The 15,699-nt window shown below is 55.7% G+C and overlaps 1 protein-coding gene across 2 annotated transcripts in view; it reads left to right on the forward strand.

The window, feature by feature from the left end:
• The window catches only part of COL5A1 (collagen type V alpha 1 chain), a 179,024-nt gene that overhangs the window by 71,547 nt on the left and 91,778 nt on the right, over positions 1 to 15,699 (forward strand). For both annotated transcript variants that reach the window (XM_003794863.3, XM_012808312.2), the window contains exons 5-11: positions 2,790 to 2,921; positions 4,100 to 4,237; positions 5,113 to 5,352; positions 6,290 to 6,457; positions 6,776 to 6,832; positions 12,435 to 12,476; positions 12,706 to 12,768. In XM_003794863.3, the coding sequence (XP_003794911.1) occupies positions 2,790 to 2,921; positions 4,100 to 4,237; positions 5,113 to 5,352; positions 6,290 to 6,457; positions 6,776 to 6,832; positions 12,435 to 12,476; positions 12,706 to 12,768 (840 nt within the window). The remainder of the gene's footprint in view (positions 1 to 2,789; positions 2,922 to 4,099; positions 4,238 to 5,112; positions 5,353 to 6,289; positions 6,458 to 6,775; positions 6,833 to 12,434; positions 12,477 to 12,705; positions 12,769 to 15,699) is intronic.

Raw genomic sequence — 15,699 nt, forward strand, 5'->3', positions numbered from 1 at the left:
GACGGAGCAGATGGAGTGAGGGATGGAGAGAGAAAGAGAGAGAGGGACGGAGCAGATGGAGTGAGGGATGAAGAGAGAAAGAGAGAGGGACGGAGCAGATGGAGTGAGAGATGGAGAGAGAGAGAGAGGGACGGAGCAGATGGAGTTAGGGATGGAGAGAGAAAGTGAGAGAGGGACAGAGCAGATGGAGTGAGGGATGGAGAGAGAGAGAGAGAGGGACGGAGCAGATGGAGTGAGGGATGGAGAGAGAGAGAGAGAGAGGGACGGAGCAGATGGAGTGAGGGATGGAGAGAGAAAGAGAGATAGGGATGGAGCAGATGGAGTGAGGGATGGAGAGAGAAAGAGAGAGAGGGACAGAGCAGATGGAGTGAGGGATGGAGAGAGAGAGAGAGAGAGGGACGGAGCAGATGGAGTTAGGGATGGAGAGAGAAAGAGAGGGATGGAGCAGATGGAGTGAGGGATGGAGAGAGAACGAGAGAGAGAGAGAGAGAGAGAGAGAGAGACGGAGCAGATGGAGTGAGGGATGGAGAGAGAGAGAGAGAGAGGGACGGAACAGATGGAGTGAGGGATGGAGAGAGAAAGAGAGAGAGGGATGGAGCAGATGGAGTGAGGGATGGAGAGAGAAAGAGAGGGACAGAGCAGATGGAGTGAGGGATGGAGAGAGAGAGAGAGAGAGGGACGGAGCAGATGGAGTGAGGGATGGAGAGAGAGAGAGGGATGGAGCAGATAGAGTGAGGGATGGAGAGAGAAAGAGAGAGAGGGATGGAGCAGATGGAGTGAGGGATGGAGAGAGAATGAGAGAGAGGGACGGAGCAGATGGAGTGAGGGATGGAGAGAGAATGAGAGAGAGGGACGGAGCAGATGGAGTGAGGGATGGAGAGAGAGAGAGAGAGAGGGATGGAGCAGATGGAGTGAGGGATGGAGAGAGAAGGAGACAAGGATGGAGAGAGAGGAAGGAGTACCCATCTGCTTGGCATCCAAGGCAGATCCAGATGTTGGGCTGGGGCTGGGGCTGGGACTGGGCCTGGCATGAGGAGGGACTTCCCCTCTGCAGGAGGGACAGTTCTGAGTTCCAAGTTCCTCACAGATCATTCCAGGTTCCTAAGCCCAACTAGGGGCCCAAATATTTGGAACCATTCAACCATTCACCTCTCTGCACTGAGCTGCCCCCGGCCAGTTCTGACAGTGAGTCAGTGAGTCCCCCCAGCCCTGGCCCATCTGTGGGCCAGTTTTCCACAGAGCGTTTGGGAACCAGGTGGCAGAGGTGGGGTGGGGTGATGGATCCTGTTTCTAGGTCAGTGCATACCACTGGCACCCTGCTTCACAGCCCCTGGGGCTATCCATGGACCCACACTTAGTGACTGCAGGTGACAGATCCCTCACACCACTGTCCTAGATTGTATGACATTCAGAAATCATGGCCATGGTCTCGCAGATGGGAGGCCACATCTGGTCCCTTCCTGTACCTTCCTCAGCCCTCTGGGAAAGGCAGGGAGGGCATGGCTTTCTTGCTGCGGCCTGTGGTTCTGACATGTGCAGGGTGGTGACCAGCTCCTTTGGGTCAAGGGAACTGCATCCTCTGGCTCCACTCTTGGCCTTTCAGGAGACCATGTCTCTTACCAGAACATAGGAGTGCTGGTGGCACAAGGTGGCTGCTGGCAAGAAAGGGGCTATGGGACCAATGGGAGCATCAGAGGAAGCCAGCCCAGTTACTCTGGGGTCTTGGGCACATGTGGTGCCTTAGGGAAAATGTGGGCACCATGAGGCAGTGGGTCTGTATCATAGCTGCATCCCCAGTCAGTGTGCAATGCAGTGGCTGGAACTTAGGAGGTGCACAGTAATGGCTATTGAGTGAATGGATGGAAGAACAGGTGGGTGGGTGAGTGGGTGGATGGATGGATGGATGGTGTGTGGGTGGATGGATGGTGGATGGCTAGATGGTAGATGAATGGGTGGTGGTTGGGTGGATGGTATCTAGGTAGATTGATGGATAGGTGGATGGATGGAAGGATGGATGCTGGTGGGATAGATGATAGAATGATAGTGAGGAGAAGGATGGTGGATGAATGGATGGTGGGTGGGTGGATGGATGGATTGTTGGTAGATGGTGGAAGTGTGGATGAATGGATGATGGGAGGTGGATGGATGGAGATGGTGGAAAGGTGGATGGATGATAGATAGGTAGATGGTGGATGAATGGATGGTGGTTGGATGGATGGTGAATGGATGGATGGTGGACAGGTAGATAGATGGGTAGATGGATGGATAGTGGATGGATGGTGAGTGGATGGTAGGTGGATAGTGAGTAAGTGGATGGATGGTTGGTGGGTGGGTGGGTGGTGGAAGGATGGGTAGATGGATGGTAGAATGATAGTGAGTGGATGGATGGTAAATGAGTGAATGGAAGGATGGATGAATGAATGGATGGGTGGATGAATGGATGGATGGTTGAGTGGATGGATAGGTGGGTGGATGAGTGGATGGACTAATGCATAGATGGGTGAGTAGATGGATGAATGAGTAGGTGGATGAATGAATGGATAGATGGAAGGATGAGTGGATGGATGGGTGGATGGGTGGATAGATGGGTAGATGGTTGGATGGACCAGCTTACCTTGAGTGGCTTTTGTGAGTGGCAGCTTCCAGGGAAGAAGTCTGTCCCTGAGGACAAACTCCTGTTGAAGTTCAGCCTGGGATGCTGTCTGCTTCCGGGCATCAGGCTGGGTCTCCTAGGACTCCACGTGAGTGTCCTATGTGCTGCTTGTTCATGAGCTTCTGTCTTTTTCCAGGGTGACATCCAGCAGCTGCTGTTTGTCTCAGACCACCGGGCAGCTTATGATTACTGCGAGCACTACAGCCCTGACTGTGACACTGCAGTTCCCGACACCCCGCAGTCACAGGACCCCAATCCAGATGAATACGTGAGTTGGCTCTGGCTGGGTTCATGGTGGAGGCATGGGCAGTCCCCTTGGTGTGGACTGGGGCCTGGCAGGCAGGGTAATTGGAGAGGGACACACAAGCCATGGGCGCCTGCATTTAAATAAACCTGCTACTGAGTAAGAGTCCAAGTGGCCAGGCGAGAATTGTGAGGATTATGGGATGTCTGGCTCAGCTCACTGCACAGGGCTCCCCTTGGGGATGGGGTGGCAGAAGCTGTCATCAGTGACCATTGCTTCGCCCTTTCACCTCTGCTCCTCCATGAGAGAGGCCAGGTGTCTCTCACCTTCCGGCTCATGACCTCCGGGGGGTGGGGGGGTGGTGTTTGTGTGCAGAGATGCTGTAGTGCCCCCATGGACTCACAATCTGGGGGGGGGGTCTGTAGCTCCCCAAGAGGACAGAGCTTAGGGGTATCCACCGTGGAGTAAGGTGGCTGCCCTCTGACCCAGGCGTGGCAGTTATGTGTCTGACCCTTCTGTAGCTGTGGATTGGCCTTCTTTATCCACCTGCCCCTACTCCAGCAGTGCCTGGTTCTGCCACCTCTTAATGAAAATCCTCTCCCACCCCCCACCACAGTCAAATTTGACTCTTACTTTTGTTAAATAATACTAAATTCTGCTGCTTATTTATTCTGGGGGTTCTTTTACCATCAGTCAGAGGGAAAGTTGGGTGGCTTTCATGAAGGTCCAGAGTCTCACACCTGGGCCACATCTCACAGACTCCAACCACAGGGCTGGATTCAGTTTCCTGCTGAGTTCCTGCTACTCAGGAACTCCAGGTTCTGAGGATGGGACTTCTCTGTCCCAGAGAGGGTTTGTGGCTTGGTGCTGTGGGCCAGGGAGCCCTGTGGCAGCTGTAAGGCCAGGCGAAGCCCACCATGCGCTTGTTTGCCCTGGCTCTGGCCTCCAAAGGGTGCACTGTCCCCACCGTTAGTTAGGGTTTAACTTTCTCTGACTTCTGATCATGGGGGCTTTTCTTCTGGCAGGCTGGCTCAGCTTCCCAAGGGGGCTAGGAAGGGAAGAACCCCTCCTCCCCGACCCAGGGACCCATGGCAGGATTGGGTGGTGTGCTCTTCCCAGCCAAGTGGGAGGGTGGAGGGTCCAGGCAGGCTGGGCTCTCACAGGGCCTGCTCCCTCCTCATGTGGCTGAAATTTACTTTCAGTACCCGGAAGGGGATGGCGAGGGAGAGACCTATTACTACGAATATCCCTACTACGAAGACACGGATGACCTGGGCAAGGAGCCCACCCCCACCAAGAAGCCTGTGGAAGCTGCGAGAGAAACCACCGAGATCCCTGAGGTCTGGGCTGCTCCTAGGCCCCAAGGCCGTGCTGCAGGGAAGGGGAGGCTGGAAGAGGCCGGGCTCAGCCGGCAGGGTGGGAGGCGGTCAGGGCCGGCTGGAGATTAGGTGGGATGCCCGAGCTTGTACTCACAGGGAGTGTCGGGCTTCCTCCTCGAGGGATGTCTGGTGATGGAAGGTGTGCTGGAATGTGTTCCCAGCCTTGAGGGGGCCCCGGGATGAGTCTGGGTCTTGGGGTCCTCAACTGTAGGTATAGCTGAGGCACAAGAGGGGCTCAGGGACTCCCTGCTGGGTCATGGCGTGGCCTGAGGGTTGGTCTGAAGGTCGCCCTCTCTGTGCTGCTATCGCCTGAGCTCTGAAGCATTGGAGTGCCTGAGGGATGCACCCAACAATGCCTGGCACAGAGTAGCAAGGGTGCTGGAGGGTGCTGGGGCAGGGAGGCCGTATGTCCTGGGCAGCTCCTGCCAGCCCTCAGGAGGGTGGGGCGTATGTGTGAGCAGTAGTGAGTGTGTGTCCATGTATCTTCTGGAGAGAGTGCCTGGTCATCCATGTTGCTGGAAGAGCCAAGAATGTTCTGTACTTTGGTTTTTTAAATTTCAATATGTGATTCCCCCATTTCCTGTGTGGAACTAGGCGGCCTCAGCCCATTCCCAGCTCTCAGTGACTGGCTGGCAGGCTGGGCTGTCCCCTTCCACCTGCCTGGGTGGAGGGAAGCCACCTTGTCCCTGGGTCTACAGGCCTATTGACCAGCCTGTAGCCCTGGCTTTGCTACCTGCTCTCAGGCTCAGAGATGCTTGTGCCTGGGTGTAGGAAGCCCCAGATTTCAGCCATGCCCCTACCACGGCCCTGACCCTGAGTCTGCCCCTGGCACCCAGGAGCTGACCCTGCCCCCCACCGAGGCTGCCCCCATACCTGAGACCAGTGAAAGGGCTGGGAAGGAAGAGGACCCGGAAATTGGGGCCTACGACTACATACCCAGCGAGGACTACTACACGCCTTCCCCTTATGAGGATCTCAGCTACGGCGAGGGCATGGAGAACCCCGACCAGCCCACCGACCCCAGTGCGGGGGCCGAGGTGCCCACCAGCACTGTCCACACCTCCAACGGCTCCAATGTAATTTCTTCCCTTCTGGTTGGCTTGGTCCAGGGAGGGCTGGGTCAGGATCCCAAACTGCTTCCTCTCTCTGTTCCGCCTGGGGTGTCCATGAGTGGCCTCTATGTCCCCATGTCTGCCAGCCCTGGCCTTTGGCTCTTTGCAGCTGGACTATATTAGTGCACACCCGGGTATGCCACGGCTGAGCAAGTTGGGGGTCTCTGATGTGCTGAGTTGTCTCACCTGCAAAGTGGACAGTCTTAGGTTTGGGGGGGGGACTGCATGAGGAGGGCCTGTGGCCAGGGAGCTGTCTGGCTGGATAGGTTTGTGAGCCAGGATCTCAGCAAACAGATCTGACCGTGAGGCAGGGTAGTAGGAGTCACTGGGCCGTCCAATCAGGAAGACTGGCCTGGATCCCGCCTGTGACCTTGGAGAGTTACCTCCTCTATAAATCTTGGGGTGCCCATTTACAACGTGGCACTGATAATGCCTGCCTCCAGGGGTGGTGGGGTTTTCAGACCAGAGAGAAGTCTTGTACAGCACACAGCTCCTGACAAGTGTGTAGAGAGAGCACTCACAGGATGCTGAAGCTGTCAGTGCCAGAGAGGACGCCCGGTTCCAAGGGGTCCAAGCCCCTGCTCCTATGGACATGGGACGAGGCCTGTGCTATCTTGAGACTTGGAAGCCCTGGGTGTGTGGTGTAGCTGGCGTGGGGTGTCATGGTGCCTTGGGGAGGTTTGGGGCTGATGGATCCCCCTACATGTGTAAAGAAACTGTTGGGGCTGTGGGACTCACCCCACAGTTTGGATCCCATGCTCCAGTTGTGTGGCCTTGAAGCCCTGTGGGTGCTAGACCTGGAGCCCTCGGAGGAGGTGTCTGTCCAGTTCACCTGGTGTCAGTGGGGCTGGGCGGGGTGCCTCTCCTGGGTGACCTTGCTGCTCCCTCCTATCCCCTGCAGCCAGCTCCATCTCCAGGGGAAGGAAGGGATGACTTGGAGGGGGAGTTCACTGAAGAAACCATCAAGAATCTCGACGAAAACTACTATGACCCCTACTATGATCCCACCATCTCCCCATCAGAGATTGGGCCTGGAATGCCGGCGAATCAGGACACCATTTATGAAGGGGTGAGGGGCAGGGCCTGCTCTGGGGCTGGGGGCAGTGAGGGTGGTATGTGTTGTCTCCAAGGCCTTTTCTAAAGAGGCCTCTGTGCTCAGAATTGGATCAGGAGTGGTTTGTGTGTGGAGGCCCACTGTCTGATCCGTTCACGGCCTGGTCATTCCTTTGTGAGGTCTCTGGGGACCTGCCCTCTGTCGCACTCACCCTGGTCCTCCTGGGCCTGGGGGAGGAGGCCCAGCTGTGAGAAGCATCCTGGCTTTGTGTCACACAGACCTTCCTTTTCACTTTCTCTCCATCATTCTCTCTCTCTATTTTATCACCCTCAGATTGGAGGACCTCGGGGAGAGAAAGGTCAGAAGGGAGAGCCAGCGATCATTGAGCCGGTAAGGAACTGTACTTGCCCTTCCCTGGGACAGGGGCATGTAGGGGTGACCAGGTCCGTGGGTGCCCTGTACCTCCACACACTGGCCACTTCGAGGAACCTCCTGACCTCACGACCTGCACACTCTGCTTGTTGCTGAGATTCATGAAGAGCCCCAGGTGGGGGAATGTTCTAGACCTTGAGGGAGGAGTTGGGGTATGCACTGACCTGGAGCTCTCGGAGGAGGTGGCCTGGACCCAGTGCGGGTGTCTCATGGTGTGTCAGTTTTACCTGGGACACTGCTCAGTTATGTTTTAGAGGGAAGCCGAGGAGGGTTAGCAGGTGGTGGGTGTCTGCACAGCCGTGAGAGTCTGGGGTGTGGCATGGTGGAGGGATAGTTAGTTCTGCCTCTCCATGTCTATTATGCAACTATTTGGAATAAGTTTCCCCAAGCTGTTGAAACATGTAAGGCTGTTTATGAAGCCTTGTCAAGGGAATGAAATAAAACAGCATTGGGCTGAAATTCCCGCTGAGCAAACCCACTGTGCTGGGTAACGGGATCGTGGGTGAGATGATCATGTCAGGGACAGTCACATTCCAGATGCCCCTCCAGGGTCAGTGGGGTTGGTGGGGCCCCTCTCTGTGCTGGGATGCCCTTATCCCTCAGGGAGCCCTAAGGTCTCAGAGGTGCCGAGGACAGGGGCTTGAAATCCCTCATGCAAGATGCACCATGGTGGGGACAGTGGCATGGCTGGGGAGTGGCTCCAACCTGAGCCCGGGAGGAGCTGGACACTTCTGTCTACTCCGCCATGTTGTCCAGGCACCCGGGGAGGAGGTGAACATCCTGCTTCATGACTGGACTCGAGGCTCGAGCTGGGCTGTTGCTTCTGCTGCCGGGATTAGGCTCCCAGGGGCCTGTGACTTTGCAGCCCCTGCCATGGAGCTTTGAATGCATTATATTTGCTCTGGTCCTAATGAACTGAGTGGCCCTCGGGCTGTAGGCATGGGGGTCACAGGGTTTCTGCTGCTAGGCCCCACCAAAGTGGGTGGTGGGCAAGAGTTGGCCAGAGGAGGGGCTGAGGAAGTGGAGGTGGTCCAGCACAGAGTCCACATCTCCAGAAAATCCATTTCCTTGTGTGTTAGGGAAAATGCCGAGCCATCTGCGTGCAGTTAAGGAAAGGCCCCCCTACCTCAAAGCCTGGTGTTTGCTTCTTCCCAGCCACCAGCCCATTTGGAGTATCATGAGGCCTCTGGCCACTTCCCTGGAGAGATCATATAAATAGTTGAAATTTCTCAACCTGGAGCATTGCCAGATGCCCTCAGAGCCTTAGACACACAGTAGCAGACGGCCAAGTCCTGGGAGACATCCCAGCGCTCTCCCGAGGTTGGGGGCCAGACCTCTCCTGTCCTCTTGCACCTGTCCACACGACCTCCTCCCAGTGATGTGTCTGTACCACGCATGTGCCTGGCTACTTCCCACTCCCATGCAGCAGCTTCTCATTTGCCGGCAAGACCAGAGGCTCCTTGAAAGGACAAGAATCCACTTAGCTGAGTACAGACGATTTACCATTTTATATATATATGTATATATATATTTTTTTTTTGAGACAGAATCTTGCTCTGTCACCTTGGTAGAGTGCTATGACATCACAGCTCACAGCAACCTCTAGCTCTTGGGCTTAGGCAATTCTCTTACCTCACCCTCCCAAGTATCTGGGACTCCAGGCGCCCGCCACAACCCCTGGCTATTTTTTGTTGCAGTTGTCATTGTTGTCTGGCTGGCCCGGGCCGGGTTCAAACCTGCCATCCTTGGTGTATGTGGCTGGCACCATAACCACTGTGCTATGGGGCAGAGCCTCTGTTAAAGTTTTTTTTTCTTTCTTTTTTTTTTTTTACCCTCCTCAGTAGAGTGCCATGGCATCACAGCTCACCAGCTCACCAGCTCACAGCAACCTCCAGCTCTTGGGCTGGCCAGCTCTTGCCTCAGCCTTCCGAGAAGCTGAGACTATAGGCGCCCGTCATAACACCTGGCTATTTTTTGTTGCAGTTTGGCTGGGGCCGGGTTCGGACCCGCCACCCTCGGTATATGGGGCCAGCGCCCTACTCCCTGAGCCACAGGCACCGCCCGTCATATCCTTTTTTATACTCTTTGTGGCAGGAGCTCCTGAGGTCTCTCTTGGCAAATGGCCAGTGCGTGATGCAATATTGTTAACTAGAATGAAGCCCTTCTGAGCATTCTGTTCCCCTGGTGAGCTTTGAGACTGGCAGGGATGAGGGGCTGGGTTGGTGTGTCAAACGGGCCACCACTCTGCCCAGGAAGGTTCAGGAATCCCCTGCTCTGTGCTTCCCATGCCCACCTGGAGTGGTCTGCCGCTGGCTGTCCCGTGAGATCCCACCCAGCCTTGCCCCAGTTCCTGGAGAACAAGGGCTCAAGTGTCTGGGAAGGCAGCTGCAGTCCCCCAGGCCCTGCATAGCCAGGGGCTTCTCACTTAATCCCAGCTCATCTTCTGAGCCTTCTCAGCTGCCGTTGTCAGAGAGGAAATGGGAAAGCTGGAGTTGAGGAAGCTGCTGGCTGAACTCCCTGTGTACATCACATGCACAAATATTTCTCCAAATGTACATCTGTATAAACACGGCGTACATCTTCCCAGCAACCGGGGAGCCCTGTGGGCAGGATGGGGGTGCTGGGGAGCTCTGCAGCCCCCTGACTGGGTGTCCCTTCACTGGCTTGGTGCCCAGCACCTGCGGTGACTGGCCTGCTGGCAGCCTGCACTCCTCTGGCCAGGTAAATCCTTTCACTCTTGGGAAGTGTGTTATCTTAGGCTGTTTAGTGCTGCTATAAGAGAATACCACAGACTGGGCAATTTATAACCAACAGAAAGGTCCTTGAGACTGGGAAGTCCCAGATTAAGGGCTTTACATGGTCAGGGCCCCTGTGCAGCCCATCACATGGCCAAAGGCATCATGTGGGTCAGGCAGAGAGAAGGCGGCTTGCACCTTCCAGACCAGCAGCCAGAGCTACCCCTGGGTCACAGAGCTGTGGCTGGGCAGGCTGAGGGTGCCGCGTTAGGATTTGGGGAGCAGTGAGCAGCCCCTTGAGGTGGTGAAGGGTGGCAAACGCTGCTGTCTGACCACCTCTCTGGAGACTTTGCCCCCAGCTTGCCCTCCAGCTTGCCTAGAAGACCTCTGAAGGGCCCTCCTTGCTCCTGTCTTTTTGGTAAATGCCCCCCGCCCCACTACTGTCCATCAGTTCTAATCTCTTTAACAAACTATTGGTTGACCACACCCTTGCTTCACTGTTCCTAAAGATGCCTTTTACTCTTCTCGTGGCCAGGCTGAAACTCTTTCAAATCCTGAAGTTCTGTTTCCTTTTTAATTACAAATTCCACCTTTAAATCATTTCTCTCTGTTTGCATCTGACTAAATGTGGTTAAAAGAAGGCTCCCTCTCCATTAATACAGTGCTCAGGAATTTCTTCTGCCAGAAAGCCCAGTTCATGGCTTTAACATTCTGCCGTCCGTACAGCCCTAGGGCATGGATACAATTCAGCCAAGTTCTTTGTTGATTTATAACAGGGACGGCCTTTCTTTCCTCCAGCTTCCTCTAAGATACGCCTCATTTCCGCCCAGGACCTCATCACAATAGCCTTTACCGTCTGTATGTCGGCCAACATTCTGATCATGACCACTTAAGTCATCTCTAAGATGTTCCAGACTTTCCCTGAAGCCCCCTCTTCTGAGGCCTCCCCAGAATCGCCCTTCAGGCTCCCTTTTCCACAGCACAGACTTTTTGGACTCTGCTTCTCCAAGCTCTTCCAGCCCTTGCCCATTGCCCAGTTCCAGAGCTGCTGCAGCATTTTCAGATATTTGTTAGAACAACAGCCCTGCTTCTTGGTACCAATCTTCCAGCATCCTTTTTGTGCTGCTATAACAATCCTATGGGCTAGGTAATTGAAAATGAACAGAAGTTTATTGGCTCACAGTTCTGGAGGCCGGAAGTCTAGGAGCCCAGTGTGGGCATTTGGCCAGGGCCTCTGTGCCACATTGTGACGCCGCAGAAGGCAGTGGGGAGGGAGGAACTCATCCTTTTATATTGAACCCTCTCCCACATTAATGGCATCAGTCCATTCAAGAAGGCAGAGCCTTTATGGCCTGAACACCTCTTAAAGGTTTCACCTGTCCACCCTGCTGCATTGGGGATTAAGTTTCCAACACGTGAGCTTTGAGGGCCACGTTTGAACCATGGCACCTGTCCAAGTTCCACAAAAAGACTACTTTCTTGCAAAGCAAAGTCCAGGGCACAGCGGCATCGATCATCACCAAAGGCAGCCATTCACGCATCCCTTTGTTCTGGAGGAAGAGGAGGCAGGGAGATCTACCCCAGGACAGGTGCCCTCTCGCCCTGTTCTGCGGTCACTAGAACAAGCAGGTAGGAGGATCACGGTTCATTGCCTGCACGTGACTAGACCATGCAGTATGCAGGACAGTCTGCCTGGCAGGCTTTGGCAGAAATGTGTGGTCCCAGGACCCCCAGGGACCGTCCTTGCTGCCTTCTCAGTGTGCAGAGCCTGTGGGGGTGGGATCCCTTCCCTCCTGGAAGGGAACGCTTTGCCTCAGATCCCCCTGAGGTGAGTGGGAACACGGATGCCATGCGAGGCACTGGGGGTGCCTGACCCTGGTGAGTGAGAGAGAAGTGAAGAAAAGAGTCCTGCCCCAGGAAGGGGGGCTGGGACGGGGGGTGCCACAGCAGGAAGTGCCTCCTGGGCCAGGTGGCTCAGTCCAGCAGGGAGCTGCAGCTCATTCCTGCCACTGCCCACATCATTGCCTTTCCCAGAGCTCTCCCAGAGCTCAGGTAACCAAGGGGGCTGGACGCTCTGTCTCCATTTAGGGTGAGAGTGAGTGAGGCCAGGGCCTTGAGGCAGGTGGGCCTTGGCTGGTAAGGCGAGTGGCTGGGGAGGAAGGGCTGCTGAGTGTCCAGATGAACGTGCCGGGTTTTCTGTGTGCTCTGGGCTTCTGCTGTGGGTGTGGGAGGAAGCATTCATCACCCGAGGGAGGGTCGGCTGGAGGCCACAGCACTGGGATGGTAGTTGTCCTGGCCAGGACAGAGGTCCAGCCTGGGGCTCTCAATGCCTCTCTCCCACCTGAGTCCTGTGTCCTGGGGTCCTCAGGTGGCTGCGGGCACGTCCCCTTGGGCAGACTGGGTGTTCTGGTGGTCTGGGTCCCTCTCCCTCATCTTGGCATCTTCAGGTGCTTCTCTGGTGCTGCCCTCACGGGAAGCCTGTCTGTCCCTGGGGATGGATCAGGGCTGGTGTTCTGCCTTGGAATGCCAGGAGGACAGTCACTGCAGTCCCCAGAACTGCTGCCATTGGAGATTCTGCTGCCCATGACCCCACAGGGGTCTCAGAGACCCTCTCTCTGTCTCTGTGGCCAGGAGCATGGGCCTGTCTCAGACGCCCTCTCTCTGTCTCTGTGGCTGGGAGGGTGGGCCTGTCTCAGATGCCCTCTTTCTGTCTCTGTGGCTGGGGTCTGAGCTGGGGGGGGTGGGCCTGCCTCAGAGACCCTCTCTCTGTCTCCATGGCTGGGAGGGTGGGCCTGTCTCAGGTGCCCTCTCTCTGTCTCTTCCAGGGCATGCTCATTGAGGGACCGCCTGGCCCAGAAGGCCCTGCTGTGAGTATCAAGCGTTATTTCCCATGACTTGTGGGAGGCATTCTTGGGAGGAAGGGTTGGTGATACCACTTAAATCTGGGTGGAAAAGAAGGGGCATTGCCTCTGTTGCAGACACCCAGGAGCCCAGGGCTTCCGTGGCCCCTGCCTTTACCCTGGGTGAGCGGGGTCAGGGTGGGGCTTTGCCTGTCCTGTGTCTTTGACCCTTGCTTGGCTTTATTTTTAATTCTAGGGTCTTCCTGGACCCCCAGGAACTACTGGTCCCGTTGGCCAAGTTGGTGACCCTGGAGAAAGGGTAAGAGATTGACTAGGTCCCTGAGATCACATCTGTGTGGGGTTATCGTGCCTTCTCCCTGCTCTGTGGCCCAGTTTGTCCCTGAGAGTGGAAGTGACGGTGGGCACATTGATTTCCTTCTTCAAACTGCCCCTCACCAGGTGCCCCTAAGTCAGTCCCTCTGCAGATATTCACGGAGAATTGTCTGTCCCTCGGCCCTGTGCCGGGCAGGCAATTCGGGAGGATTATGTCCAGCAGGTCCCTGGAGGCCACCAGTGGTCAGCTGGCAATAGGGCCCCAGGGCTCTGCATTAGCTGGTCAGGCAATGGCAATGGTGGCTGCAGAGCCCTGGGCTGTTGCTGGGCCTCACCTGGTGCAGCCCCATGGCACGGGATCAGCATTGTCCCTCTGCTGTGAGAGAACTTCCCTGGCCTTGTTTCCTCCCCCTCCTGGTCCTGGGTCAGAGGACCTGGGGCTGCAGCCCTGCCAGCCGCAATTTCCTTGTGACACCTGGCGGGCACCCTGGAGTACTACAGCCTGTGGGCTCCTGTCTGGGTTTATCTTTCCTCCTTTTGATTTTCTTGCTGTCCTGATGAATGTCAGTCTGAGCACAATAGCATGAGGGCTGATGAATAGAGGACTACGGCATAGGTGACAGAAACAAGGCGTGTGTGTGACTCTTAGTGGGTGTTTTTCCTCATGACCAGGCCCACTTCCTGCAGCAGAGTGTGAACCTGCAGGTGTCTGCAGGGGTGGATGGAGGGCTGGGTCAGGTCACTCGGGAGGTGGTGTGCAACATCAAAGTCCCATGGCTAGGGACTCTTCAGAATTTGTTTGGGGGTGTCTTGTGTGAGTGCCTAGAGGCTTTGCAGCATTGCTCAGAGTGGTGAGCTAGGACACCCTGGGGCCCCCGGAAAGACTGGGACTGGTTCTGGGAGAGTAGTCACGGCCATGGACCTCGAGGTGTCCTGCTCCTCTGCAGTGCCAGAGTTGAGGAGGGGCCTGAGCCATCGCCCCATCCAGTCTCCCTCATTTGATAGATGGGTGGGCTGGCAGGGCTTGCAAGGGCCCTCAGGGCGATGGAGGTGCATCCAGGGTTGAGCCCAGATCTCCTGGTGCCCACTCTTACTCTCAGGCTCAGAAGAAAGCCAAAGACAGAGCCAGGTGTCCCTTACCTAGTCCCTCTCCAGCATCGATTCCCCCAGGGTCTTGTTTCTGTGCCACTTGCCGGTGTGTTTCCAGAGGTGTCCGGCTCTTCCTGGCTTCCCAGATATTGTTGACAGACCTCAGTGGGTCTGAAATAATTGGGGCTGTGTACTTGTGAGTGGCATTTGAGCATTTCCAATAATCCCATAGTGACGGTGTCCTGTCCCTATGGAATGCTGATCAGTGTCTCTTCTTCAGAGCCCTGCCCTGGGGACCTTAGGCAGCTGGGTGCTGGCAGTGAAGATCAAGTGGGTCCTTCCATCCATAGACTCCCAGGGCCCACACCTGCTGGCCTCACCAGAAGGGGCCAGAAGCCAGGGACTGGCTCAGCGCTGCTTGCTGGCGTCCTCCACGCTGGGTAGTGTGTGTCCTAGATCAGCCTAGCACTGTTTCTACCAGAGAAATTTTACATGTGTTCAGAACATCTTTGAGGGTGTCCTCCTCCCCCGTGCATCCCTCAAGTGTGCATGTGTTTTAAGGTAGCTCAGTGAGCAAAGTCTGATTTGACTACTTTTTAAGCTATGGCTAAAAAACTAAATCTCAGCAGTCAACTGGATAGTGTAAAGTTTTTGTTTAGAAATAAGCTTATGTATCTTGTAAGTGACCCCGGGAGCTCCAGCTGTTGCAGCTGGCCTCTGCAAGCTGTTGCTCTCGGGTCGACTTTGCACAGACTTTCCATTTGCAGGACATTTATTCTGTTGGTTAAAGAGGTATCTGTGGCCTTGGGTCTATGAGTGGCTTCCTGGAGGCCTGCATTGGCCTCTGGAAAGCCTCCTAGGCTTTCTTCCCGGATACCTCAGGGACAGAATGGAGGCTGTGTCCCAGGGTGTTCCTTCAGCTCTTTGCGCTGGGGAGCCTCCCTCCCTGTGTAGTTGAGAAACATTGAATGCCCTGGGCGGAGGCCCACACCTGCCCATGACCCCACTGTGTGCAGAAGCAGCCTGCTACCCTGCTCCGCTTGACCAGCTGTCCTCCCATCTGCAGGGGCTCCAACCTCTGGCCCTCCTTTCCATGTTTCCAGGCTTAGGCTCGGATTTTGCTTGAGTGCATTTTCTGTGCCTTGAGAGGGTTTATAAGAGTAGCAGTCATTGTCCCCCAGCTGGAAAGCTGGACTTATGGGTGCCCAGGAGGTGCTGTGCCACGTCCCTGGGACCAGCCTTGGTGCTCCCAGCAGTACAGCTCCTGCTGTACTGTTACTGTCACCCTGCTGGATTCATGCCCAGGGTGGGGTCAGGTGGAGGGACGCAGGCCTGCTCACTGGCAAAGTGACAGAGAGGGTGAGTCCATGGCCGGACGTGTGGTTGCTGTCCAGCATGGGGGATTAGCTTCGAGAAGAGCCATGGTGAGGCAGGCAGGCAGCGAGGGGTTCCTTGCCCTTCTGTCTCCCAGCCTTCTGGGGATAGGATATGCAGACCCAGTCTTTCCTTGTACCCAGAAAGTGTTTGGAGCATCTTGACGGAGTTTCTCAGAGAGGCTCACGCATGTGCACCCACGGTCTGGGGTCATTCCAACATGATGGCCCTGTAGGGAAGTGGCCGCAGGCTGGGCACCACCATCCCCAGCAGCCTGGCCTGGCTGAGATGAGGTTCACCCTTCAGGGTCCGGCACTGGGGCCATGTAGCACTTAGGAATCACATCATTGCCCCCTGTTCAGTGTCATGAAAATGGAAACATAACTTCGAGATGTAGCTCCATCCAGCCCAGGGGACAGTCCTCCTGTGAGATACCACAGTGCTTGGCTCCATC

Source organism: Otolemur garnettii, unplaced genomic scaffold (assembly GCF_000181295.1).
Source record: "Otolemur garnettii isolate 467f Iridium unplaced genomic scaffold, OtoGar3 scaffold00087, whole genome shotgun sequence".
In the NCBI taxonomy this organism is placed as follows: Eukaryota; Metazoa; Chordata; class Mammalia; order Primates; family Galagidae; genus Otolemur; species Otolemur garnettii.